The sequence below is a fragment of the Lepidothrix coronata genome, unplaced genomic scaffold (genome assembly GCF_001604755.1).
Source record: "Lepidothrix coronata isolate B3197 unplaced genomic scaffold, Lepidothrix_coronata-1.0 Scaffold54, whole genome shotgun sequence".
Taxonomy (NCBI): domain Eukaryota; kingdom Metazoa; phylum Chordata; class Aves; order Passeriformes; family Pipridae; genus Lepidothrix; species Lepidothrix coronata.
In genome coordinates this window covers 4379652-4406528 of record NW_016690234.1, presented here as the reverse complement: position 1 = coordinate 4406528, position 26877 = coordinate 4379652, and the positions used below count along the sequence as shown (strand labels likewise).

General features: G+C 39.2%; 1 protein-coding gene and 1 long non-coding RNA gene across 6 annotated transcripts in view; one reads left to right on the top strand and one right to left on the bottom strand.

Annotated features, from left to right (window-relative positions):
• The window catches only part of LOC108497959, a 28725-nt gene extending 13573 nt beyond the window's left edge, over positions 1-15152 (top strand). The window contains exon 3 of the long non-coding RNA XR_001875023.1: positions 15140-15152. This is a non-coding gene — a long non-coding RNA (uncharacterized LOC108497959). The remainder of the gene's footprint in view (positions 1-15139) is intronic.
• CYLD (CYLD lysine 63 deubiquitinase) lies at positions 1779-26877 on the bottom strand. 5 transcript variants are annotated; one of them, XR_001875018.1, is made up of 18 exons: positions 26798-26877; positions 22393-23053; positions 20933-21235; positions 19940-20045; positions 18825-18917; positions 18181-18297; positions 16252-16631; positions 14693-14858; positions 13738-13879; positions 13068-13190; positions 11684-11775; positions 10544-10610; positions 9309-9441; positions 8820-8928; positions 8436-8554; positions 7627-7843; positions 5916-6167; positions 1779-3112 (listed from the first exon to the last, which is right to left on the bottom strand). XR_001875018.1 is itself a non-coding variant. In XM_017816110.1 (17 exons), the coding sequence occupies exons 2-17, from the start codon at positions 22897-22899 to the stop codon at positions 5983-5985; spliced, it is 2859 nt and encodes a 952-aa protein (XP_017671599.1). In that variant the 5' UTR covers positions 22900-23053; positions 26798-26877; the 3' UTR covers positions 1779-5982. The 5 variants fall into 5 exon arrangements, 4 of the variants coding, with proteins under 4 accessions (XP_017671599.1, XP_017671603.1, XP_017671602.1 ...); XM_017816110.1 differs by having other exon boundaries at positions 1779-6167; XM_017816114.1 differs by having other exon boundaries at positions 1779-6167; positions 21068-21235.

The following is a 26877-nucleotide window of genomic DNA, read 5'->3' as shown; positions in this document are numbered from 1 at the left end:
TGCAGGGCATGGGGTGAAGCCAGGCCTGCCTTGCTGTCAATGCAGGTACAGGCTGTCACTATGTGGGTGGGCAGGGGGTTCAGTCCCTCAGACCCCACCCCACCCCAGTCTCAGCAACCAAATGGGGCCACAGAGAGCCAGGCATATCCAGAGATAGAAAACACACGTCGAATTATTTCAGTTTTCAGTTAAATACATATAAGGAATAGTTAGAAAAACCCCAATTTTTCCCTTCAATTAATTAATAAAATTGATTAGTGACTAACAATAACCACGGTCAAATTTCTGTATACACAGGTCAATCAGCTGCAAAACCTGACTATTAGGGCCACAAAATGCAGTATGTTTTTTGTTGGTCGTGGGCCTCTGCCAGAGGGAGCGGATTGCTGAGGCAGAGCCCTGGGAGAAGCCGGAGGGCTGAGGGAGATGCAGCCACAGCGCCGGGTTCAGCACCCATGCCTGGACCTCTCTCTCCTCATGAAGCACCTGAAGAGTGTGACTCACGCTGGGCTCTTTTCTGTGACGTTTGGTTTTGCGTGAAAGTTTTTGGTGTGAAAAGTTGCTACTGCCAATCACGCTGTTAACAGTTCTCATCAGCTTCCACTGAGCGCTGCAACTGCCCCAAGATTTCCCCGGCATTTTGCGTCTCCCAGTAGTATCTGCGTTAGTCATTCAAACAGAGGTGCCCTTTGGATCCAGTTTTCCGTGATGAGAGTTTTGCCCTGTGCCACCGGGACCATTGCCAGGGGCAGTGCAGTGGGATGGGACCAGCCCGCCTGGCTTTGGTGCGCTGTCCATGGGCTCGAGCACGGGGCGATCCCAGCGCTGCTCACGCCCAGCCCAACCGCGCTGCCGTGCGCTCGGGGCGGGCGCGGAACGTACACACCTGTGAAAGCCTCACATGCCCCCAGGTGCCTCAGGCCCGAGGCAGTTTTAAGAGCAGCGCTGCACAGCCGGGATGACAAAGCCGGAGGGTCGATCCCGCGCCCCGAGCCCGCGGGAGCCGCAGCCGGTGCGGGCACTGCCCTCGTGCGGCCGAACGGGGGAACCGGGATGCGACCGCCGGGATCGGGGACCCGTCACTGGCAGGCTCAGCTTTAGCTTCTACAAAGGCAAAGAACAATCTTATTGCAAGCGAAAAACCTCAGTTTAAAAACCAACCCGACCCTTTACTCTGCGCAAGTGGGTGTTTTTCCTAAAAATATCTTTTGCGACTATTTTTACACGTTTTTAAGTATTTTCAGTGAGATAAAGATTTTAAAAATACTTACATGGACAGAATTCCTTTTACAGACCCCAGTAGGATTTTTTCCATTCTTATTATTATACTCAGGAAAATAACCAAAAAAAAAAAAGTCACACCTAGAAATACTGGATTTTTTCTATATAGAAAATGTATGTAAACTGGGAGCTGTGGATTCAGCGCTGATGAAGCTACAGCATAGCAAAGGAGGATTAGGCTGCTCACTAGGGTTAGCAAAGTGGTGTACTAAGCATTTAAAAATTAAGCAATTTTCCCCCCAGGAAAACTACAGGTAACTATAGCTGGTTTTCAGTGGTTTTCCCTTACAGCATCAGGTACTAACTGGTAAGATAGAAGTCGTACTGTTAGACCTGATTTGATACAGTACAATTCCCAAGAAATGCTGAAGAGGGACTAACAGAAAGGTATAAACATAAATCCTTCTCGAAGGATGCAAAACAAGTTAGTTCACCACTGTATTCATTCTTTTTCATGAAACTCCCAAAACTCCAAGCCCCAAAGAAATGAATAGAGCCATAAGAACAATGTTTTTAATTAATATTAATACAGAAAGAGCACATGGTACATTCCTTTCCAGCAGCAACTCATTCAGCTCTACCATTGGAAAAAAAAAAAAGTTAAGGCTAGTTGAGGGCAATCTGATCCAATGATTTGTTTCCCTAATGCCTTCTTGGACACAGCCTTTGTAAGTTTAAGAGACTATTTGTGCACAAAACATGGGATGTTTATTTAGCAAAACATCAAGAACAGATAAAAACATGCTTTGTTACAGTGGTAAAAATACACAAAGCTTTCAAGCTGCTTTTTACACCAGTTCAGTTCAGAAACCATACTGCTCCAGAGTGCAGCACGATGTGCCTTGGTGTTGTATGGAACAGGCCATCCCTCAGGGAGCCTGGTGAGCACGTTCAGTGAGTCAGTGGAGTATAAAGTGCACGAGAAAAATAAGTGCATTGAAATGAACCATTTATGATCAAGAGGAATTCTTGTTACACATAGTACTTGCTGAAAATGGGAATCTCACAGGCTGTTTAGTACAACACAGTACTACAATTCTCAAGAGCACGGAATTGGTATCACAGATATTAGAAAGACCTTTACTTAACATAGATATCTTTGCATTTTTTTCCTCCAATTATCTCCCCCACCCAAAGACAAGCATTCTGATGTAACTTACAGTGGGTTTGGATGGGTGGGGGTTTGATGGTTTTTGTTTGTTTGTTTTAGTAATGTATAAGGCATCACCTTTAACTAAGACCTTTTCTCCTTACCCTCTACGTTCAAAATAAGCAAGTGTTTAGTGGCACAGTGATTTGTTTTGTCTTGAACCCCGAGTTCTAAAAATGTTTAGTAGAGCAGGTGAGTTGTATAGGGGTGCAGGTTTTCTCCCAGTTATGAAAGATTACATATTATGAAACTTTACATTTTTACAGGCTGTCAGGAACCATTTTGTCTATGTGTTTTCCTACTCACAGCTTAAGGCCATTGTCAGCAGTACGTATGAGCCAAACTACGAAGCAATGACCCAAGCGCTATTAATTTTTGAGGGCATTCACTATATAAAAAAAAGAGAACAAGAAGAACTGATTGAGAGGTTTCCAAATGCATTAAACAACATAAATGTTGGGTGCTTAGTCACTGAAATCTTTGGGCATTACATTTACCAGCAGCAGATACTTAAAATGCAGACTTCAAAATAGCTTATTCAATTCAATTCCCCTACAAATACATGCTGAAGGCTAAAAAAAAAAAAAAAAAAAAGCTTTCTTACCCTTGCATAAAAGTATGTAAGTTATTTTACAAGTTTCCTTTCACAGTGAAATCACTTTTCTGTCTGAATACTTGTTCCTGAGAAAGGAAATAAAATTGGGGTTAGTTTCTATAACATTTCACTTACATTGCCAGATCACCTTCAATCCAGTGCAGTACATCACACTTTTTAGGTTAAAAGAAGACTGCCAAAACTTTTTTAACATTATAAAAAAAACCTCTCTGTCCTCTTAACTAACCACATACCATTTGCAAAACCATTTTGCAATAATCTACAGTACAAAATGCAGGCTGCAAAGCACTGCCTGTCTTTCCAAACACAGTATTTGTCACCAAGTGCACAGTAGTGAATGTTCCCTACGTTCTTGGAGGCAAGAAGCCAAACAATTCCTTCACTTCTGATAATAGAGTATATATCCCGAAAAACTGTGATTCTTGGATATTTGCAGTTGTAAAAAAGAGTGGGTATTTTGCTACAAGATTATTCAGCGAGAAAACTTTAACAGGGCTGCCAATTCCATTTCTGTCCTCCGGCCATAGCAGGTCCAAGGCTGTTCTCAAAGTTCTGGCAGGAAGAGGTAACTCTATTTAATGGGGCTGGGGGTGTGGGAAAGATGACACCAGTGGAAGATATATGAAATTAATGCACTGGGAAAAGTCAAAAATAAATATAGGGCTAGGGAAGAGAAGAATCCAGACATTCAAACTGGTCTCATTGGTACAAAGGTTTGTGCTTGTGCCTGCCTTTGCTCCTTGTTCAGAGGGGACACTTGCACCTCCTTCCAGGTTAAGTGACATGGTGGGGCTGGGGGAGGGAAGGGATCAAACATGGGCTCAAACGTTGTAGAGAGTGAGTTGAGTGTTGTATTACTATTGCCTTTTTTAACAAGTCCCCTCAGCCTTTGCTTTGCAAACAGCTCTAAAATCATCACTGGAGGGACCTGGAGGCTGTGGCCAACCCTCCTCTTCACTGCACAGCCAAGGGTGGGCTACCCCACCTTCTGCTTGGATGACCTAAGTGGTATCTAGTTCATGTCAATGAACACAAGCTGCCACAAGCAAGTCAAGGCCTGCTCTCTTTACCTACAAGATGCTTCCAGGGCATCTTTGCCAACACATCCCAGCTGCTGTCCCAGAGCAGGATGGGCTGTACCCAAGGAAGTGCCCATGGACAATAACCAATCCATTGACAGATGGTTATAGAACCCATCACCTAAAGCTTCACTGAATTCTTCCAGGAGAGAAAGAGGTCAAGAGCTCAGGGCAGTACTGAAACAAGAGTTTTACCAAGGAGCACAGACTAGATAAATAAGGCAAGGGAATGTGAAAGCCAGGAGACTCGTAGAGGCAAAAGCAACAGTGACACTTCTAATAGTTTTGTTGCTCTTGAAAGTGAAAAATTAGAGCACACTTCATGCAATAGCTAATGGAACAGATCAACCTTGCTTTACAGAGATTAGTCCTTCAAGCAGTTTTCAAATCTCTCTCTAGTACTGTTCTGTGGTAGTGTGTCCCAAAGAAAGATTATAGGTTTTCCAAGAAAAACAAAGTAACCACATTTTCGACAATATGGGATCAGTCTCCATTGCCTTTAAAACAGTGGCTTTTTCAAAGTGACTTTTCCTCTGTTATATTTTGTTCTCTCTCCTTCTATAGACTTGATCGCCAAAAGGAAGTTTCCATATAAAACATCTTAAGAGTTGAAAATGTACAGTTCATATATATGCAATTTGTACAACCAGATGGTACTGTATATATATAGTTGCATGTTTGCTAGTCAGTGTAGACAGAAGTAGCTAAAAGGCAACTAAAACAACAGTATTTCATTGCAAACAGGAACCAACAGACTTTGAAGTACAGTATTTTACATTAACACAGGTTTTGCAGCTTTTCAAGTTAGTTTTCATCAGGTACTTGGTATACAGTAAAACTCTGATCTACCTTTATTTATAGTTTCATCTTTCCAGGCAGAGATTTTTAATATTCTCTTTTTAATATTAGTAATCCTGAAATGAAGAGTCAGATGTATAACACATTCCCAGGCAGTAGCTTAATGTGCTGTAGAAAAGTCAGTTCTGTTTACCAAGGACTAGAATCCACTTCAGTAACATTCCCTGAGGCAATCCACTATTTTATTGTTTTGTCCTGGAATCGTTTGTGTATAGTTGCTGTTCTGTTCCAGACTGCTTTGTTTCTTTAAAAATAGACACTTAGAAAAAGACATCTGTTAACTTTCATTGCTAATTTTATATTTCAGCAATTATGCTTCCCCTTAATACCCTCTCTCTCCTGTTTTTCCCCTCCAAAAATTGCAAGTTAACGACACAGCAAGTCTGTGTGCTTGATTTTCACAAGACAGGAATTCAGATTTTTTAAATGAATGTTAATTTTTGGAACTGAAAAGAATGTAGTAGATAACAGAACAAAATTAATATGTAATGAACAGTCTAAAATTTATCTTACTAAAACTGAAGTTATTCTCTCTTCAAGAGAAGAATCTGTGGTACTAAGAAGATCAAGGGTGGGGAAACATGGTGGGAGTAGAGAAACACATGAGAATCATTATCCCTGTCCACAGACATGCACTGAGCATGCACACTGTGTATCCTTACATTCCCAATGGACTGAGGAGATTTTTCCTGATATAATTTCACCTTTACCATTTTTAAAAAGCCTGTGTTTAATCAATGCACTTAAAGCTTTAAGTTTTAGTAACTTAACTTTGTTTATAAAACAAATACACACAAGCACACTTCCTAGAGTGCAAAATGCTCAAAATACTTCAGTTACAGAACTCCACGTGTAGGTTTTGGGACCGTAAATCCTTTTGCTGTCATAGTGAACTTCTTCCATTGCCAGCAACGGTTGCATTGAAACTAACCCAGAATGCAGCAAACACAAAAGCCGGTGACCCCCGACTGCTTCTTCAGTTCTGCAGAGATCCCTCTTCATTTGTATAAACTCATTGTTGGACTTTGATACATGCACATGTAAGCATCACAGAGCAGTCTTCGTGCACATCCTTGGATTTTTCTGGAATCTAGTGAGTGTAATTCTTCTAGAGACATCTTCAGGTATTCAGCAACTTCTGGACATGGGGTAACTTGTGGAATGTTGAAGCCATTCTGACCTCCTTTTAAACCATAAGGAAAGAAGGAGAAATGGATTAGGATAGCATCTGCATATATCTGCTCTTTATCATATACTTTAATTATGACAGCATCACCAGTTCTTGAAAATGCCTTCTAAAAAGCCTAAATATGACCCTCTGGACCTCTGCAGGGTAAACTTCTATAAAAAGTGCATTGTTTGAAAAATCACAATTAGTGTCAGAATATCTTGTGGTGTTTACTAACAAACCACACCCACACAAACACCACAAAAACCCAAGGACAACTTTTGGTTTTCCTTAACACTAAAAATTCTGTACAGCTTTGGGAGAGTGACCTGAATACACAATCCACCTCTAATGCTACTGAACTTGTTAATAACAAGACAACTGGTAACAGCTGATGAATTTACAAACCCTGTCTCTACCTGACTTACAACACCTAAAGCAGAATTTACTCCTGGCCATTTTCCACATAAAAGTGAGCAAATTCAAACAACACAAGTATGGACATCCATCTTGCAGTTCCCAGCAGACATTTTTAACTTATGAAGAAAAGCTGAAGGAAAATATCTGTGATACAAAAAAAACCCCGTAAGATCAGCAGGAGATACATCCAGCACCTCATGTGATCTAAATTCCTGAAATAAAGCCTTCAGTCATACACATTTCAAACACTGTGAAACAAAGCTTGATTGTCTTCTGGTTGGTATAAGAAAGTGACTTTAATCCTGTAGCAGTTTCATTTTCAACAGGAGGCAAGATTCTTCTCTCCCTGCCAAACCACACTGTAACACAAGGGTTCAAGAATTCTTCATGCAAAAATTGTTACTATGAGTCTGACACTTCATCTCTTACTGTTTTTCTCAGGCACTAGAATTGAACAGAGTCCTTATTTAAACAGTATCTGTTTAAATAGCAGTATCTAAGAGAACACTTGTTTTACTGACATTTGTATTATTACAGGGTAACAATTTTCCACTGATAACTCTAAAGAGATTCAAAGGAATGGCATACATGTTGTAATGTTTGACTATTTCTTTTATTCTAAAGACATCTACAATAAGTCATTTAAGAAAAAGCAATAAAAATATTTGCATACTATCTGATGATCATGTACATCCACTTAAATATAGACTAAAAATACATTCCTGCAGTTGATTATTTAAAATTAATTCTTTCTGCCAAATTTGCAAAGCATAGAAAAACATATAAGGAGTCCTGCTAGCAAATTTCTGCAGTTGTTTCTGTACCATCTACTCACTCAGGTATCCAATTTAGGTGAAATTCAAATTATGCAAATCAGCAGCTGCCATGAAATCCATGTGCAGAGGTAAGGTTGGGTCAAGATTAGTAACCCAGCATCAAGTACATCAAGTTAAACAATATTAATATCCTCACAGCTTTAAGAAACACTCACTGAAATCTAAAACACACTTAAAAAAAACTAAGAGAAGGTGAAGAGAATAAATGAAAGCTCTACCATCCCGATCTGCCATGCTGTCGAAGAAGAGCCAGGCGGAGTCATCCCTCCCATATTTCACAAAAGCTACGTAGTGGCTGGTTTCGATGCACAGAACTGCAAACAACTCCATCTTCTGGGAGGGGATGCAGCCATGCCGCCAGTCCCAGTCTGGCAGATCCTTAGGAAGCGACAACGGATTGAATTTATGACTCTGTCTCTTGGGATGAAGATGAACCTACAGTTGAAGTGATATTTCAGAAAAGGAAAACACCCCGTAAGATTATTTGTTTCAGTGGCAGACAAAGCTAAAAAGAACATTACTGCTGAACAGAAGATTAATGGCTTTAGAGAAGGAACTGCAATAACAGTAGCTGACTAAACATTTCTTCTATTTTTCTCCATCAGTATACTTCAACATTGCCCACAAAATTCAAACTTAAGGTTAGAAGGGAGGTCAGCTCTAATGCAACAATTTTCTACTACACTCAGACTTGAAAACAAGCCATGATTGACATCTTTATGCAATTATCAAACAGAAACTAAGCAGTTCTATGTCACGAATTTATCAAGTCTAACAAGGGGGCATGTACATAAATTAGGATTTAAAGCAGTTACTGCTTCTCCACTGTGTCCAGTCCTGGATTTGGCAGTTGCCATGTTGATAAACACATTGCAGGAGTTCCTGATTTGTCACCAAAGGAGACATTTTACTGGGTGGGTGGCAGTTACAGTAGTGCTGATGAAGAAATCTCACACCTTCCTTTCAATTATTACAGCATAAACCACTCGGGTTAAACCCACACAGAATAACAAACAGAACCACTTACTTGTGTATTGCATGTTTTGCAGAACTGCTTGATTTTCCCAGCAGAAATATCAGTGTCTTCATAACATTCTCTGCACTCATACATAGCGAGCCCTCCACATATACGGCACTGCCTGGGAGCTGCATTTTTAAAAAATATATTAGTCTCCAATCTGGAGAGGCTTTTTGTGTTTTGTTTGTTTTTTTTTCAACACAAGGAGTATGGAAAGGAAGGAGAAATATTACTTTAAGTAGAGAAAAACAATATATTAAAAAAATCTTGATAAATATTTAATAGAAAAAAACCCCAACAAAACAAACCACCCAAACTACCAGGAGTAGTTACTTTCACTGTGTTAGTCACTCTCAGCAACTCTCATTACACAATGCAGTGTTATATACTTACTATCTTCAAGTAAGTCTGTTATATTTAATTCCAAGGATGGAAAAATTTTATTGAACATTTTGAAGTCTTTTCCAAACCGAGGCATCTGGATAATCAGGCAAGAGGGTGCCTAGGTAAAATGCCAGAATATAATGTATTGATTAGAGATACTTCTAATGTTATAAATGTATTCATGTTATTTAAACTTACAGTCTATTGTCAGAGATATCTCAAAGTATTAGTCCTTAAAACAACTTACTGCCAGTAACTAAGAAGTTTTCTTTTAGCAATTCTTTGCCTAAATCCCTTTGGTCTGTTCAGCCAAAGGAGATATGACATTAAGTCAGCCTTAAAATATTTTTGTTATGTAGGCATCCTGGACCACTGACATAGTATTCTCATTTCCAATATGTCCACATGTTTTTACACCAAATCCTGCTTTTGTCCCACTGCTGAATGGGCAAATATCTAGATATCATCACTTCTAACAAGGTAACAGCTGTCACCAACCTCTGCAAACTTCAAGTTGCTGTTGATGAATGACCACTCTAGTAATTGCTGAATTGTTGGGACTCCAACTTTCTCATTTTTGTCCATAAAAATTTGATAGAAGTAACAGTCTTGTACTTTCTGACCTGCTGATCTAAAAACAGATAAAAAAAAAAACCAAACAGATTCTGAAGCTCTATTGTAATGACTGTATTTTACTAGGAAAACAACATCTATGAGAAAATAGTTTATAAAACATCCTCTCTGCATTGAAATATATTGTGCTTTAGGAAAACAAACAAACAAACAAACCAAAACAAAACAAAATCCCCCCCAAAACAAAGTGCCTTAGAGGACAGGCAGACAAGTACTAAGTGTGGACTGATTTTAGGAAAACTTAAAGAAACAAAAGCAGTGGAAGTTTCAGTGACAGTGTCGGAGCCCCCATCCCTGCAGAGCACAACACACAGTGGGCACGGATACACCTCACACAGCACAGAACTACAGCAGCATGTAAAGTAACACAAGTCCTGAAACGAGGAAAGGACTGAGCAACCACAGAAAATGCTTTGTAATGGTGCTGCTGCCACAGAATGCAGCAAGGAACCTGGGAATATCAGGTGCCAGCTAACAGTATGGCAGCAGTGAGCAACAGTCCCCTCCTCACTTAAACCCAGCTACGACAGCTGAACCCTTGTAGTGCTACAGCTGAGAGTGAATCCATACATAAATGCCAGCATCTGTTATTTTGATAAAGTAAGAGAACCAAACTTGATCAAGGCAAACAATTGAAATATTTTCATTAGCCTAACAGAAGAAATGCAAATCAGTTTCTACAGCTCATGCACCGACTCAGCAATCTGTGCAGCTTGTCCCAGAAATAAGGAGCTGTAAGCTGCAGGCCACATTAAGAATTGCTGTAGGCCCTCTCACAGCAGCCCTTCTCCTGCATAATTACCAGGAAGACAGTAAGGATCTCAAGTAGACAGCACTAGGACACAGGATCTCTGTCCAGCTCTCATGAAACTGTGCTCATGAGCTTGTGCAACAACACCAGTATGGCAAAACCTACCTACCAAAAAAGGTAGGAAATAGTGTCAAATTAGTCAATATAACTTTACTATATTGAATCCTGTTAGCAATTTTAATCACAAGTCAAAGGTGTTTTAAGAGATGTCTCAGTTTAAAAGGCAGCAGATAGTTCTCTGCATCAGCCTCTACAAATGGTTGAGTTCACCAAAGAAAAAAAGATTCACCTTATTTTCAACAGTGGCTCAACTCTTAGAATATGGTGAAATAAAATATTCAAAAATTCTTCTGGATCTGCAAGGGGGGAGAGGAAAAAAAAAGTTTTGTTAGCATGCAAAACCAGCTGCATTATTCAAGACTCGTTTATAATGAAGGTTTTCAAAATTTTCATAGGAAAAAACCAGTTAAAAAAAAACCCGTTAATTTTTATAGCTTTATTAACACAGTAAGATTATGATAAACTATGAACGTTTTCATGGAAAGCTTCTATTTATTCTTTTGGTGTCGAAAGGCCCTAATAAAAGGTACAGGCTCAACAGGGCAACAAAGCTTCCCAGTAAAGACCAAAAAGATGCTCTCTCTTTCAGAGGAATCATTTGGCACCACACAACATTTCCAGGAGAAATGAAAGCTTTCAAAAGAAAACAGTGAATCTGCAGAGGAGCAGTGAGGAGTAGTGACAGTAACACATAAAAACCACTCCATACTACAGAATTCATCTTAACTAGAGACTGAGTTCTCATCAAGAATGCAGCCAACAGCAGCTTCCCAGAGGGCCATTCTCCCCAGCACAGTTTGCTGGTGTATTAACTACAATAAATACTGGTTTCCAGTGATCAGTATTTACAAAGGAAGTAGCAGAAACAGCTACATAATATAATGCAAATTATTCATTATATGCAGTAGAAGATCAAAAAGTTGGGAACTGATATTTTTCTAATATGATTTACACATTTTATTTTTTAAAATGTGTAATAACCATTGTAACAATGAAATGTTGGTGGTGAAAAAGTTTATTCCTCAGGGACCAAAGGGACATTTTGAAAGAGGACAAAGACCCCAGCCTTATCACACTGTTCTCCCCTAAGTGCTAGAAGGGAGTTACAGGGCCACAGGAAGGCAATAAAAGAAATCCAAGCAGTGAAAGACTTTTACAGAAATTGTTCAGCTAGGGTTCCTTACATTCCCAAGGAAGAAGAAAAGACCTTTCTGCCAGCCAATGGTCACTCGAATTTCTGGTAGAGACCCTACTACTACAAGAAACTATTTGGGTGTTTTGTTCTGGTATAATTACATAGCAAGGTATCTCAGTTCTTTAATATTATGATTCTTATAAGTCTCAAAGAAAGGAAAACCTCCCCAGTTACCTTTTTCCTCTGAAGTGAATCCTGAGGCAGCCTCAACTTTTTCAAGTATTTTCCTCAGTTTCATTATTTTTGTAGCACATACGTATCCGTATCTAAGATAAATGGGTTTAATAAGCTATTAGCTAGTTTGTGATCAAATCAGAGAAGCACAAAAAACCCAACTCTCTTAAATGCTGAAATACAGGTTCTCAAATCCTTCTTTAACTGCATCCAGTATTTCTTCAAAACCAAGTGCTGACTTCTCATATTCAATATGACTTCCAGATTTCTTAATGCAGGATAAATTTAGTGCAGTGCTCAATGGTTTTTTATAGCCTTTAAGAGCATTTTTAATCATCAACTTATTAGAATAACTGTTTTCTGATTTGTCAGTCAATTACTTTTGATTTGTTTTCACTCTAATTTGCATCACTTAATATATCATTTTCAGAATGTCACATAATAACAGCACTGTGGGAGTTGTTAATAAAAACAAAATTCAATATTTGAGAAAAAGATACAGAGCTGTATTGCTGACCTAAGAAGCTGAGGTTTTGAGCATTCAGTCTTTTCCTCTAAAGTTTTAAGCATGGTAGAAAGGTAATAAGACCTTTCAGTCATCTCAGCCACCTGAGATTTCTGCTACTCAGTGTGTATCCTGCTATCCTACCTATAGCAGAGAACCCTGGAACACACCAGGAAAAGTACACACACCCTTACAAGAACAAGGGTTCAGAGGCCAACATTTTATTCCAGGAATCAAAATAAAAACTTTGTGATAAATTTTTCAGTGACAGCCCACAGAATTTCAGAACTACAACTGTATTATTCTCATGTTCAAAAGAAATTAAGCTCAAGAAAAGTAACTTTTCATGCAGATTTTTGTTGTGTGTCCTTTGCTCATTGTGCCTAAGAAATTACAGAGCTCATATGTAGTTCCTTTAAAAAAAAGTGTTTTGACCACTTGCAGACCACATGTAAACGGTAACAAAATTTTAATGCCCTGCCAAATCCAATAAATTGTGAAACACCATGTAAGATAACTCACATACTTTTCTTGTCAAGTACAACACCATTAAAAACATGTAAATAAGAATGTTGTGAAGAACTTAACTTGTATTTATCAGTGCTTTTTAATTTATACCTGTATAAATTTTACAATAGCTTTATGCTGATCCTATTTCCAAATCGAGACTAGTGAAAATATTTTATCACCAAACAATGAATAGCTATTTCCAGTTAGCACTGATTAAATTTACCATGAAGAGCAAGTAAAAATACTAAAAAAATAAATTGAATAGAGTGGTAGCAGCAGGCAGCCAAACTTCTCAGATTTGCAAGAGGAATGCATACACAGCAGGATCTCTCTAATTTATATCAGAGACCAGTTCATGTCTTTACTTACATTCTCAGAGGATTCACAATTTCTGTCCGCAACAGCTCTTGAGTCTCACTATAATACTCTACATCATTCATTTCTTTAGGTCTGAGCAACACAGTGTCCAAAACAGAGCTAAAAGAAAACAGGCTACAAAGGAAAAAGGAAAAGGAAGGTTGTTTTGACCCTGGAAGATATGACCATTCAGATGTCTGAGCAATGTAAGAGAAAGCGAGCAAAGCCACAGAAAAATTAAAGAACTAAACAAACTCCAAAAGCAGTAATTATGGACAGGGGACAACACAGCTGTGCTAAATAGCAAAAGCCCACTCTAACCCAGTGTGCTTTCTGCAGCAAAGTACAGAACAATTGCCCAGGCAGGACTGTGCAAATAAGCCATAAGGGGTATTTCCCTCCCTCCTTCCACCCGCAGCCTGGGTTGTCTTTCATCCTTCAACCATTTACAGGCCAGGGACTCCCTCAGCCAAACAGAGCAGCTACAGAAGGGCCAGAGCAGCTGGGACATCATTAGCACTTTGTTACCCAGTGAATGCTGCAGAACCTGCTCCCACTGGAAGAGCACAGTAACATGTCAGGCTGGAGCCATGACACGGGAGCTGCACAGTAACACACACAGACAGTCATCCATGTTCTGCATGTCTAGCATGGGATGCTACTACACAAATTATGAACTTACCAGAATAAGGTGGAGTCTAAGTAACAGGAGTTGTAATGACCCTGGATACCTTTCTTCTTTCCAATCATTGTCTCTAAACCTTCTTTTTCCATTTTTGGAGGAGTGTTTTCTTCTACCACTTCACTTAAGTAACCTCCAAAGGCTGAAATTTTTTTTTTCAAAAGACACTTTAAAGCCTCAAATTTTACTCCCCTTGAGATTTCCCTATTAATGTTTTATAGCTAAGTTGCTGCCTTAGTGTAAGCATTCCTTCTCTGGACTAGAATAGCATTTTATTATAGCTGAAACTCAGTGTTCCAGAGAGCGAACGAGGCCTTACATTCCACTGGCAATGCACATTAGAGTGCTTCAGAAAGCCTGCGAGCACTGAATTAATTTTATCCAGTAGGAATGAAGTTCTCTTTTCATTACAAATGCCCTGTTCACACTATCTTACAAGTATCAGACACTTTTCTTTGCTGGGTCCCCAGCATGACCCAAGAAATCTAAAATACTTGAAGTTAGCAAAAAAAAAAAAAAAGTTTTTCACCACTAAATTCTACCATAAACATACATGCTTTTTTATGTTAATATTTAGAAAATAAATTAATTTGCTGCTATATAGAAAAATAGCTGCCTTTATTTCTAACAATGCAATCACACATTGCTGGAGTTGCAAATACCATTTTCAGCAAGACTGCTTTACAACTTCTAAAGTAAAAAACATACAGCATAAAAATCCCTTTTATGAAATGTCTTTAAATATATGAAAATTTTCTTGTTTTAAAGCATAGAAGAGTAATCCACAGAACCACTGTATTCTGTACAGGCTGATCTTCTATTCATTCATCTCATTTAAGTAACACCTGTACAGATTCTCAAGTGTTCAATACAAAGAACTTACTGCAGGAATAAATGAAACCAAACCCCTGGTCATTCCCAGCTGATAAATAAGAAAGAAACAGAAGGTCAGTACCTAGAGAGTTGCAGCGTTCAATCTGGTTGGAAACAGGCTGCAGTGAGGCAAACCTGGAATCTGGCCTGCAGCTTTTGAGTTTAACAAAAAGAGCTTTCTTCGGAGCACAAGTGAAGTATCGAGTTCCTTTAAATGTTCCGTCCGTGCAGCCTGCACATTCATCTTCCTGGAAATTCAAGTGAGAATTCACTATTGTTCTTATTTCTAGAATTCTGCAGTAAGACATTTGATAGAGTATCTACCCACAAGTCACCCCTCAGGTACTCTGAATCGTGATATGCAGTGTTTCTGCATTTTAGTATACAAAGCTTTGACTGAGGTATTGTTTAACTGGATTTACTGAGGAAAGTAAGAGTTGCAGGTTTTTTTCTTCATGCTTAAAATTTCATCAGAAGCAGCTTGGGGAAGTGGGAGGGGAGAACCAGTCCAGATTCCTTCTGTAGTTAGGAAGAGCACACATGCAGTACCGAGCACCTTTTACAACTCAGTTAAAATCATTAAGCATTGGGTAGTGTGAATACTTTCAGCGTGACTGTGCTGCACAAGAAAAATGCCTGCTTTGGAACACACAAAATGTACATCAAGGACAAACAACACAAACCAGGTATGAACAATAACAAGTTATTATCTTTGAGAATATGATTTAAGGTATACTGTCTACAGCTAGGCTTTAATGCAGAAATGCACGAGTGACACACAAGTTAACACACAACACCCTAAGGTGCAGCCTCAGAACACCTGTGGCAAACTGTGGCTTCCAACTTCATCCAAAACACCCACAAGGATAAGGATTTTTTGTAACAGCTGGAATTCCAGTCACATTCTGATCTACTTTGTTTGTGTTTTACATAATTGTACAGTGTTATGTATTATGTATAATGTTCAATTTTATTGATTATTATCCCAAAATAAAGAACCCCATTTTCTTAATTGAATACACATTAATTTAACTGACAGCCAAGCGCAACCCTGGCAGCAGCTGCCACAGAAGAAATGTCAGTGCAGAACAGCAATTCACGTTTGCAGCAACTATGCTTTTCCAAAGGGCCCAGAGAAACACATAAAGCACGTGGCTGTCACATCAACCAGTTATCAAACCAGTTATCAAAATTAATGTTATGGCTCTGACAGTCATAACTCTGCCTGTTTGCTGGTATGCAAAAAACAAACATCAAAGTGATACTCAGTAAAGGCTCCTACAGTCAGGGCATTTTATATAAATCTGCATTTCAAAAGACCTTTAAATATGGTCAGCTTTTTTCAATTACAATCTCCATAATGTAAGCAAAGGACACTCCTTTAACGCAAGGAAGTGATCAGTCCCACAAATTCAATTACCCCTTGTAACACGAAGACATCTCAGAGCCTCTTAACAGGGTAAGGTCTAGGACAGCCACAAAAGTCAGAGCTCATCGAAGAATTTAGCTCTAAGGACATCACATGGCAACCTGTTTTGGGCAAATCCCCCCAGATTGGCTGCGTTTGCAACGTATACAGGGACCAGCTCTGAGAAACAAAACTAGTAATTAACACTAATATGAACTACAATTTATATTTACCAGTTCCAGTCCAGCCAACACTTCATTTACTCCAGGGGGCTGGCCAATCCAACGGATGACTCCATAGAAAGGAGGATTTTCTTTAACTTCAGCCAAGGAACCTGCTTCAAGACCATGTGAGTTCCCAATTGGGCTTGCTGTTGATGGACTGTCCTGGTTAGCTGCAGTATTCACATCACCCATGACCGACTGAACAGACAAAGAGAGAGGACTGTGTCCCATAGTACCATTTGTACTTGTTGCTTTTGTCAAGCTAAAAGGGAGGGAGTGAAATCTGTTTTCTGTAGACACAGAGTTTGTTAAAGGTGGCTGCAGTGGAGGTGAAGAATGCCCAAATCCAGAAGATGAATCAGTAAGTGATTTTGCAGGGTCTTCAGTAGCTGTTAAAATCAAAACCAAGATGTTAGTAAGTGTTGGGGTTTTTTCCCCCCGTCTTAAAAAAGGAAAGACTTGGCTCTGAAACCAATGAAGTGCATTTGCAACCACATCTGATTTAACGTGTGACTGTACAGAAAGCACTAAGAGCTGGGGAGGGACATTTAGGAAGACATTTGGCACTTGGCAACACTGGAGAGACAGAACTAACTGAGGAGACACTGTTGCAGCCCCATCACTTTTACCACAAACAACAAAAACAAACAGCACAGAGAAAGATGATGTTAGACAGAAACTACAGGAAGGTTTAGATTGAAAACTTTTTTTCATCCTGAGACTTTTTCTTTGAACATGAGCTAATGGTCACAAGGATTGTAACAGGCAAAACTAGGAAGAATTCATTGGCCATTGTGACTGAGGAAAGGACTTGGTTCACAGCTTACAGAGACACGAGTAATTGCTTGCAGACATGATTTGCAAAGGGAAAAGTGTTTATTCCCCTGACTCTTATCACCATATACTTTAGTTCTAACACAAGGAACCTATCAGCATCTGTATATGTCATGACTAATGTTGTGCCTGATAAAAGAGACCACAACTAGATATGATCACAACACTAGCACAGGTGTTCTGTATCTTCTCTCATCTCTCTACATAGAATCATAAAGTATCCTGAGTTGGAAAGATCTCTATTACACAACTGGTATTCACAGAACAAAAGCCTCTTCTTCATCAGCTGCTCTCCTCACACTGTTTTATTAACTGAAGTTAATGTCTAAAAAAAAAGTTAAAAAAATATGACAGCTGTTACACAACCAAGAACAATTTTAACCCATTTTCTTTTACAGTTCATGGAATTCGGGGGCTACTGCTGCAATAGTTTCCATTGTAAATTAACATTATTAGTTTAGTTTTTACCCCTTCAGTCACTATGCCAGCCAGCTATACTTTTATAAAGTTTATCAGCCAAAAAAAAAAAAAAAGTCTGGAAGCAAATCAAGATATACTGATCCTTTAGGCATGTGCACTCATACTTCTAAAAACTCAGAGAGGTTTTACAGAAATAACTTTTAAAAAATACTGAAAAAACATGTATACTTAGTCAGATTATTTCTCCCCTCCCCACTTCCAGACTGATTAGCTGGCATGGCAGAATAGTTCCCTTAGATCTGTAACATTAGCTACAAAGACAGGCAAAATACAATTACTCTGTATACTTGGCTATAAGGAATATCTTCATGTCCTCCATCAAGCCTCAGCTTTTATTTTGCCTGCAAGACATATGCATTCCCACAGAGCTGCACATACATTGCCAAGAATGTAATCTCCTACATGCAGAATAAAACCACGGGTCACATTAAGACAGAGAACACTTTCATAGGGGTTTCAAGATGCTCTTTATGATATAGTATGTCTTCCACTAAGACAATATACTCCAACTGTTTTACATTTAATCTCATATTTGTTTTATTTGAAGAACATAATACACTCTAGTTTTGTTCTGTGGGTTTTTTTAAATAAAGTATATGCCTACATGAAGGAATTTCTCTTTACCTTCATCAATATACCATGGGGGTTTTGTTTTTGTTTGAGGTTGAGAGTCAACGGATGAGCCATTTAATGTGTAGAAGACTTCAGATCTGCTTCTATTTCCAGGTTCAGAGGTAGATCCTGGAAAACAACATACTTTAATGAAGAGGTTAATCTCTACTTAGAAAAGGTTACCTACACTCTTATTTCATAGTATAAATTTGTTATACTTTCAAAAAGACCCAACTGCTTTTACACAAAGCAGCAAACTCTCCCATCAAGGCTAACACAGTTCTAAGCTTACAAATCTACACCAAACCAACAAAATCCTCCAAGCTGAAATTTCAAGTCCCCAACTTGAAAAGAAGGCAGAAAATACTTCTCAAGTGCAAATTTTTCATGACTATAAATTATGGATATAAGAAAATATTTGTGATACAGTGTACAGCAGGTATTTTTTTGTTTTTAAAGCACTAAAGTTTCACAGTAGGCAAATAGATTACTGATGCAATGCCACACAGCTATAACTCGTGCCAACATATAACCACAGTTACTTTAGTGAAGATCATCTCTGTCAGCATCCAATGCCAGAAAAGACAATACTTTTCCCCAAGCAGTAAAAACTTGTAATTCTTACATAAGTACAGAAAATCACTTCCCACACATACCTGTAGCCTTTGGCTTACTGTGATTGAACACGCTTTTGTCACCTCTTGAGGTATAGGCAAGCTTGGGAGGTCTCCTGTCCTGTGACACAGTCTCTAAGACATGGTGTATGAAGAGAGTATTAGCTTCCCTTTTCTGTGTTCTTACTGTGTTACAGAGAAGTTCAACTCCAAAGGTAACCAAACAAAGGGCTGTCATCGTAAGCTTTAAAACTGAGCGGAGTAAAACCTTGCTTGGCACATAACCAACATTTTACGTGTACAGGATTTGCTTCTATCACATCAGCAATTACTTTGCTCTGAAGTCTGCTATTACTTCATGAACACTTCAATGTATGTGCATATTTCCATTACAGGAAACAGACGCATGAAATTCTAAACTTTATTTTCTACCAACACACTTAAACCAAATGCTCTTCTCCCAAAAATGGAGTCTGTATGAATTCTCCAGAGAAGAGAGGAAAATTTATGCAAAATCACGCATCTCAACTAAACTAGCGAGTAGGAGATGAACATAAATCAGTCAAACTGAAGAGCAAGGGCAACAGTTACAGACCAAACACTCATTAGCACCTGTCTACAGACAGAGCCCAAGCAAAAGTTACTTATAAAAACTTTGCTTTCTTCAGAAAAGGGATCAGGGGACTGTACTTGTTACAAGTTAACACTATTCTGTGAACTACTGCTGTGAATTTTTCCACAGTCTTGCTATGCATTTTCAAATATTTACCCACAGACTGCATACATAATACTATCAATACCTTTCCAGCACAGAAAGACTAGCTTTCTGATCCAAGATATTTAAACTCCTGGAGTAAATTTAACAACAGTCCATACAAAAGATTCCCAATACAGACACTCACATATTCACTAATATTACACAACTCCACAGTATTGTAAATACTATTTGACAGGAATTTTGTTCAATATTAAAGCTTTTCTACTAGTGAGACTATAATGCAAAGGAGGGGAGAACTGAAGAGAATTATAACACAGAAGGTTAAACTAATTCAAGTGAATTAAGGATATTAACTTTGCAGTATTGTTTTAATCATATAACTGTGCCTAGGTGGAGATGTTATCAAAGTCTGCCTTCTGGTTAAGAAAGCTGGGCATACCTGGAATAACGTCATTGATATGCAAAAGAAGTGTACTTTCAACACTTGCAAAACTGCACAGCTGTATTCCATTATATCTTCCATCCCAGTTTCCAATCGGATTATCCTAAAAATAGAAAAACATGTTACATGTATCCCAAGAGAAGATTTACATCATGCATATGTCTTTAGGAATATAAAAAGTAGGAAAATGAAAGGTTTGACAACGTCTACTTTTTCCTGTAACAAATTTTGTATTTAGAACAGCCAAAGATTACAGTCTTTAAACACAAAAGCAACTTAAAACCTGCTCTTTTGAGAAATATTTCCTACTCTAAAAAGCATTCCTCTACTAAAAACTATTATGGATAAACAAGTTAGAACAACTTCAGTGCACTGTTATGGAATAGCTATGCAACCAAGAAAATGGAAGCATCTGTTCTACAAAACCAAAACCAAAACATAATGTCGAACTACCAAAAATTTGAAAGCTGTCTATTTTAAAAAATTCAAGTTGCTAGAAATATTTTTTAATTACAGGCTTCACATTTTCTTGAAAAATCAACTTTTGTACTTGAAACTCAATACTTTTAAGGTAGAACAAAGTCAAGCAAAAAAACAGTAACATGAAAAAAAAGCTTTTAAAAACAGCTAACAAAAGAAAAATACATCCAGCCTACTTTTTTAACAGGCAGAACAAAGCCAGTCTCACAAGACAAACACTCAGCTCTATGACTTCAAGACTGACACCTAACATGGCAAGTAGCTCAGTGGAGGCTCCTCAGAATAACCAGAGTATTTCTCCTGAACTCTTTAGCATCAAATAGGATATCATTTACCTGATGCCAAGAAACAATTACCACCAAGGGGCATCTTTGAACACAAGTGTTTATTTCCCATTTTAGGTCAGCCTCCGCTGAAGTAGCTTGTGGGATAATGTTTCTTCTTCTAATTGCATGTCATTTACTAGCTAACACACATGCAGAAGTTATTAAAGTCAGATTATTTTCTTACCATGTCCACTCCAACAACGTATCCTAAACTTTCGTTTCCTGGTAAGACATCACAGAATATAACTGTCCCATACTCTATACTCTCTCCTATCTTCAGAGAAACCCTGGAGTTGATCTCCAGAGGAGGAAGTTCTACCTGCATTGCGTCAACTGGAGCTGCATAGTCACTTTCCAGTTCATTGTCATCATCTTCCACCAGCTCCAGTTTGTCCAAAGCAACAAAAACCCCACAGTCCTCATCGCATCTGAAAAGCTGCTTGCCTTGGTACTGTCCATCAGTAAAGCCCTGACCACGACCTTCTTCCTGGGTGTCGGAGGAAGAGGGGGAAAAAAAAGAAAAGAGAAAAAACCCAATGTATTTTGTGCAAAAGCAGACTACTAAAAAAGCAGTAACACAATCCAGTGTTTTGGACGAATCTTACTAAGAATTTGCCTGGTGAACTATCTTTATATTGAGAGAATTCTATTGTCAGAATTTGTGGCAAATATAAACACTGTCTATCTTAGGGGAATAAAGAGCAAGATGTCATCAGATTAGAGAGTAGCTGCAGGCAGAAGCCTTTTTACTCAGAGAAGCATGTTTTCTTCAGGTGCAAATCTTGATTCCATCATCAAATTTTTCCCGTATCAAGACAAGACTACTTCATACTAGACATAATGCTAAGCATTCAAAAATTCCACTTGTATGCCAAATAAAGAGAGATGATTTTCAGAAGCACTTAGGCCTGATATTCCCTGAGGTTCTCAGTGGGAACTGCAAAGTTTGGGAAAAGTTTAAAGAGTACTTTGAAAACTATACTTCTAATACAAGAGGAGCACTCTCCTGAAACTAATCCTTCAAAAGCTTATGGTTGGCATTAATTTTGCACACAACAGCTACATTCTCTATCTTAACTAGTTGCCATTTGACTTTCTGGGATCTACAAAAACAGCAGCCCTAAAATCCAAGCCTGCATTTATGGACCATATCCTGACACATTGGAGGAAAAACAAAGTACTCAAGAGAAATCTCAGAGTCACATATGCACCACAATGGGAATATAACTAATTTTGCCCAGAGAAGTTGTAGATGGTCCCTCCCTGGAAGTTTTCAAGGCCAGACTGAATGGGGTTCTGAGCAACATGGTCTAATGGAAGGTGTCCTTGCCCGTGGCAGGGGTTGGAACTTTAAGGTCTCTTCCAACCCAAATCACTCTGTGTTTCTGTGAATTAAATTTTTCTATGCTAAAAGGAGTCAGAGTACATTCAAGTCTTTCTGCCAGCCCAGACACCTCATCAAGCTTCATTTACCGTGTAGAATACAAGGCTGATGTGATACGGCATGTTCATGGGCACCTAATAAACAGTACTTATGAAAAGACTGAAGGTAACAATTTTCGGGGGTCACTGTGCTTCTAAAAAATAAATTATTATTACTTCCTCTTCACATCGAAGACTTTTAGCCCTTGGCAAAAGACTTACCAGCAGCTCTACTCCAAAGTATATCCCTGCGAGGGACCTGTCTTGCATTAAGGGTCCTCTGAAGCGAACAACTCCAGGAAATTTGTCATCTCCTGACCTCAGCTGTACTCTAACAGGGGAGCCAATATCTATTTGGATGCCTTTAGCTAACCTGCTTTTGCTTTTAAACAGACTGTATCTTTCCTCACAGTTAGTAATAGCCAAAAGCAACTCGGCTAGTTTTTCACTTATTTCTATAACATCCTTCTCATCCACAAACAGGATTGCATGAGGTTGTTCCAGAATCTTTAATCCAATCTGCAGTTTCTTGCCTTTACAAGGAATATTTCTGGAGTGTCCCACAGAAGAACGGTCTTGGAAAAACTGCCCGATGCTACCTTTGGGCACCTTCAAGAGCTTTTGGGTCTGCTTGTCTATGACACTGCATTCCTGGAGAAGCAAGTAGAAGATCCGCTCTTCCCAGTAGGATGAACTTGCTTTTTCTTGACTCCATAAACCCGAATTCATTGTGATTAAAACCTTAAAAGCCGCACAGAAGTCTTCAAGAAAAATAAGCTCTGGATTTATGCACAGTGGTCTTTCCAAATTCTACTGGAAGGTCCAATCTTTGTCAAACAACACAATATTCATTTTGCAAGGAACCGAGTTCAGAGCAGGAAGCCTAGAATAAAAAAATAAAACAACAAAAAAAAAAAGAGAAAATTAAATTGGCAAAGTACAGCTAGTCTTAAGTAAAACATAATTTAAATCTGTGACCAGACTCACTCCTCCTACAGAGTAATAGTTCAGCAAAATCCAGGACAGTGACCACAGTCCCAGAACAGCCACAATATTGCTGATCATGGACAGACCCATTTACCCATTTCTACTATTTACTGCCTATTTCCTTTCCTTGTCTAGTTCCTTGAAGAAAGGAGCTGTGAAAAAAGTGCAATGAAAGGCAGAAAACACATAAAACACACATAAGTGAACGGAAAAAGAAAACTTAAGTTCACATGAACAGGAATAAACATCCTTCTCAAATTTACAAATAATATTTTATGGAAGATCTTTTCCCGTGCTTAGTGACTACTTATTTCTGACAAAGTGCACTGCATCTGTCATCCTGCATAACACTTTGATTTAGTGAAGCAGAAAATTGTGTTGACGAAATAGAGCAGCAGAAAATGGAAACTTCAGTAACTCATAACAGCCATTTCTTTAAATAAAGAAATGGTCAGTTCCAGTAAGTAACAGACAATGTATAAAAGCCAAATTGCACCTACGTTGCAACATGAAATTCTGAGAAAAAATTAAGAAATATGTCACTTTCAATTAGTGAAATACCCTAGAAATAAACACCTTAGTTAAACATCATCCTAAGATTTGTAGTTCACGACCAATAAATTAAAAAAGAATAGTCTGAAAATACTTCATTGAGAATGGCAGCAGGTACAAAAGTAAAATACATACACACAAATGGCTACAGTTTCGATCCTACTGGATACATGAAGGAAGATCCACAGTACCTCAGCAGGATTTACTCTTCAAAGATGGCAGAAAACGGCAGCGTACAAGTTAAAAATATAATTTTTTAAATTTTCCCATTTGTAATCTGTGATGCCAGCTTGCATCTGGTTAAAGGAGAATCTCACTGATTATTTATGGATTTAACTTCAATAAATTAAAAGCAAATAATCTCTTTTCCTTGTGCCTAGGTACCCTGTTCCTCCCCAGCTTTTCTACGATGGCATTCAAATACCACAAAACTTATTGCTATTTCTCCTACTCAGTTTGATCCCCATTTCAGAAGCTATTGGAAAGCAATGGAATCCAGTAGTACTGTAGCTATTTTCATCATCTTTTTTTTTAAACGGAAGGATTATTTAACAAAACTCTTTCCCCCAGAGAAAAGTAGTAACAACCACAGACAACCCGAAATTTATGCAGAGTCTCATCTTTCAGTCCCAGGAATTCACACATTTCTGTGCTGCCTTGGTGAGGCTCTTGTGCCATCCAGCCATTCCAACCTGCTTCTCCTCTGCACAGATGTGGCATGTGGGTGTCAGTGCCATCACACCGAGGCACTGCTGCTGCAGCAGCTCACAGGAATTATGGGGTTTAATGTGTTTCCATCTGCAAAGTAATTAACATCCAAGGGACAGAATCTGGACAATTTTAGACCTCACTGAGGGAAACTCTGGTAGACTCATATTCTCAAGTTAAAAGATATTTTTCTTCATTTTCATTCGATACACATAAACGGGCTTTAATGTTTGTTGGTGATTAACAAAAAAGTGGTGTCACTATTGGAATGAAATAGCAATGCTTTATACGAAACTGATACACAACACAACAGGATTTCCCCCCCCACCACACTGAAACCTGACTACATGACCATTAGTTTTTGTAAGTCTACTCAGATGTTAAAATAGTTTCCTCCAAGTTCTCTCTAGTTCTCTCCCCTTACTTTTTCCAGACAGTGGGGAAAAAATAGATCTTGTCTTGTTCTTCATAGCTCATTCTATGTTCTCAGCTTTCAAAAGCTGATGCACTTCACTTTCTTTTGAGCCATTCCACAAACTTACCGAACCCCCGATATACTGCAAGAAAAGTATCTCTGACATTACAGGGAACCTGACCTTTCCTATCTTATTTAGAGAAATAATTCATTTTAATTTTAGTAAGAATGCATGGAAATAATATATTAAAAGACAAGTCTGTTCAAGAGCTTTAAAATATTAATTTTAGCATATTATTTATCATATCTATTTTTAATAAGGATACCCTGCTTGCAGGTCCCTTGCTGCAACATCATACAATCTTCACATGTTTAGTAGTAAAGAATTCAGTGTGAAAACATGTTAACAACTGCATTTAGATTATATCACAATAACTTTATAGAGTGCCTGGTCAGTCTTTCAAAGTCCTTATCCACAGAGATGTTATTAAACCCACTGGATACAGTACCAAAAGGCTTTCCTTTATTAAAAAGTTCGTTATCCCTTCATAAAAATGCCTTCTTTAAAAACTTATCTACCACCACTGTCCCCTGTCAACAGAAAAATACAGCTCTAAAAAACAAATTCTCTTCTTTTAGAATAATAAAAGTGATAAATTAGTACTTTAGCAGCACAGAAAAGCTTGTTAAAAGGATGTTAAGCTTTGGCAACATATCAAAAACATATTTACATAAACCACTGGATTTAAATTTCTTTTTTCAGCCATTTTCCATGGAACTGATTATTCTGCAACTAAAGTAAAAGCCTTGCTGAGCCAACAGCCCACGTGTATCAGACAAGGGCCAGAATAAACTATTAGACCTCAGTATGAATCGATCTGGGAACCAAACAAAGCACACTTACCAACAAGTCATCATTACACTGCACAACACACCAGCAACTACAAAACCCTGTGCAAACCAAAGAGTACTTGCCCACCACAGGCATTTTAAGTGTCAGAGCCTGTTCTACTACCTTCTCTTACTCCACCTACTACTACCTGAATTGTTTTCACGCTCAAAGGATTTTCGGGAGAAACAGGCAAAACAGTTATGACTGCAACACTACATACTTCAGAAGAAAAAAGCATTTTAAAAATCGTCAGAGGTAGGCCATCATAAAAAAATCTAACTTCAAAGCTTCCCTAGCTTCCTTTTTTATTCTTCTGTCATGAGGCACTGTTGTCACTACAGAGATATCCCATCATAAAAACAGTTTGCTCTGAAATACAAGAACTCTGTTCCTACCCTGCAGGAGCCTCGGATGAACTATATAGAGATGTTTGAATCAGCTATCGGGTTTCAGCATGAACACGAGTCCGTAGCTGTGATCCAGAGCACAAAACGAAGAGGCTAAAATAAATTGTACAGATTCTAAGAGAACTTTAACACCAAAAAAGAATTTAAACAGCTGAGATGCAAAGTTATGTTCTCCGACAGTCCAAAAATAACTTTCGAGGGAAGGTTAAAACCCGGAGCAAGGAAATTTAGTCGCGGTTCAACGTACACATAAAAAAACCTGAAATTGGTTCCCTCACGAAGAGTTCCACGGCAAGACACGTCCGTGCGAGCCACAGTGTTCGGCCGAGCTTTGGGGATTATTCTCCCCCATTTCTGAGCGTCCTCTCCTCTCTCCGGGCGGTTCCGCGCAGGACAGGGCAGGAAAGTCCCGAAACACTTCTGCGCTGCCCGGGGATTCACGCCGAGCTGCGGGAAGGCCCGGCCGGGCCCCCGCGCGGCGCCCCCGCCCCGCCCGCAGCGGAGCCCCCGCACCGCCATTCCCGGCCCGGCCCCGCCGCCGGGCACGGCCCCCCCCGCGCCGCAGGGCCACGGGCACGGCCGGAGCGCGGCCTTAGGCCGGGGGGCCGCGCCACGGCCCCGCCCCTGCCCTGCCTGAGGGCGTCCGCGGCCACGCTCGCCACTCACCTCCTCACGCCCGGCCCTGGGCTGGGCGCGCCGCCCGCCCGCGGCACCGGCCGGTCCCCGGCACGCCGGCCCGGCCCGCG

What these genes read in the sequence shown, in the direction of transcription:
- CYLD (XM_017816110.1), bottom strand. Translation starts at nt 22,899, where the DNA reads ATGAATTCGGGTTTATGGAGTCAAGAAAAAGCAAGTTCATCCTACTGG. An exon ending in TGAACGCTGCAACTCTCTAG is followed by an intron (nt 13,880 to 14,692) that starts GTACTGACCTTC and finishes AAAAAATTTCAG; the next exon opens with CCTTTGGAGGTTACTTAAGT. An exon ending in AACAGACTTACTTGAAGATA is followed by an intron (nt 8,555 to 8,819) that starts GTAAGTATATAA and finishes TTAAAAATGCAG; the next exon opens with CTCCCAGGCAGTGCCGTATA.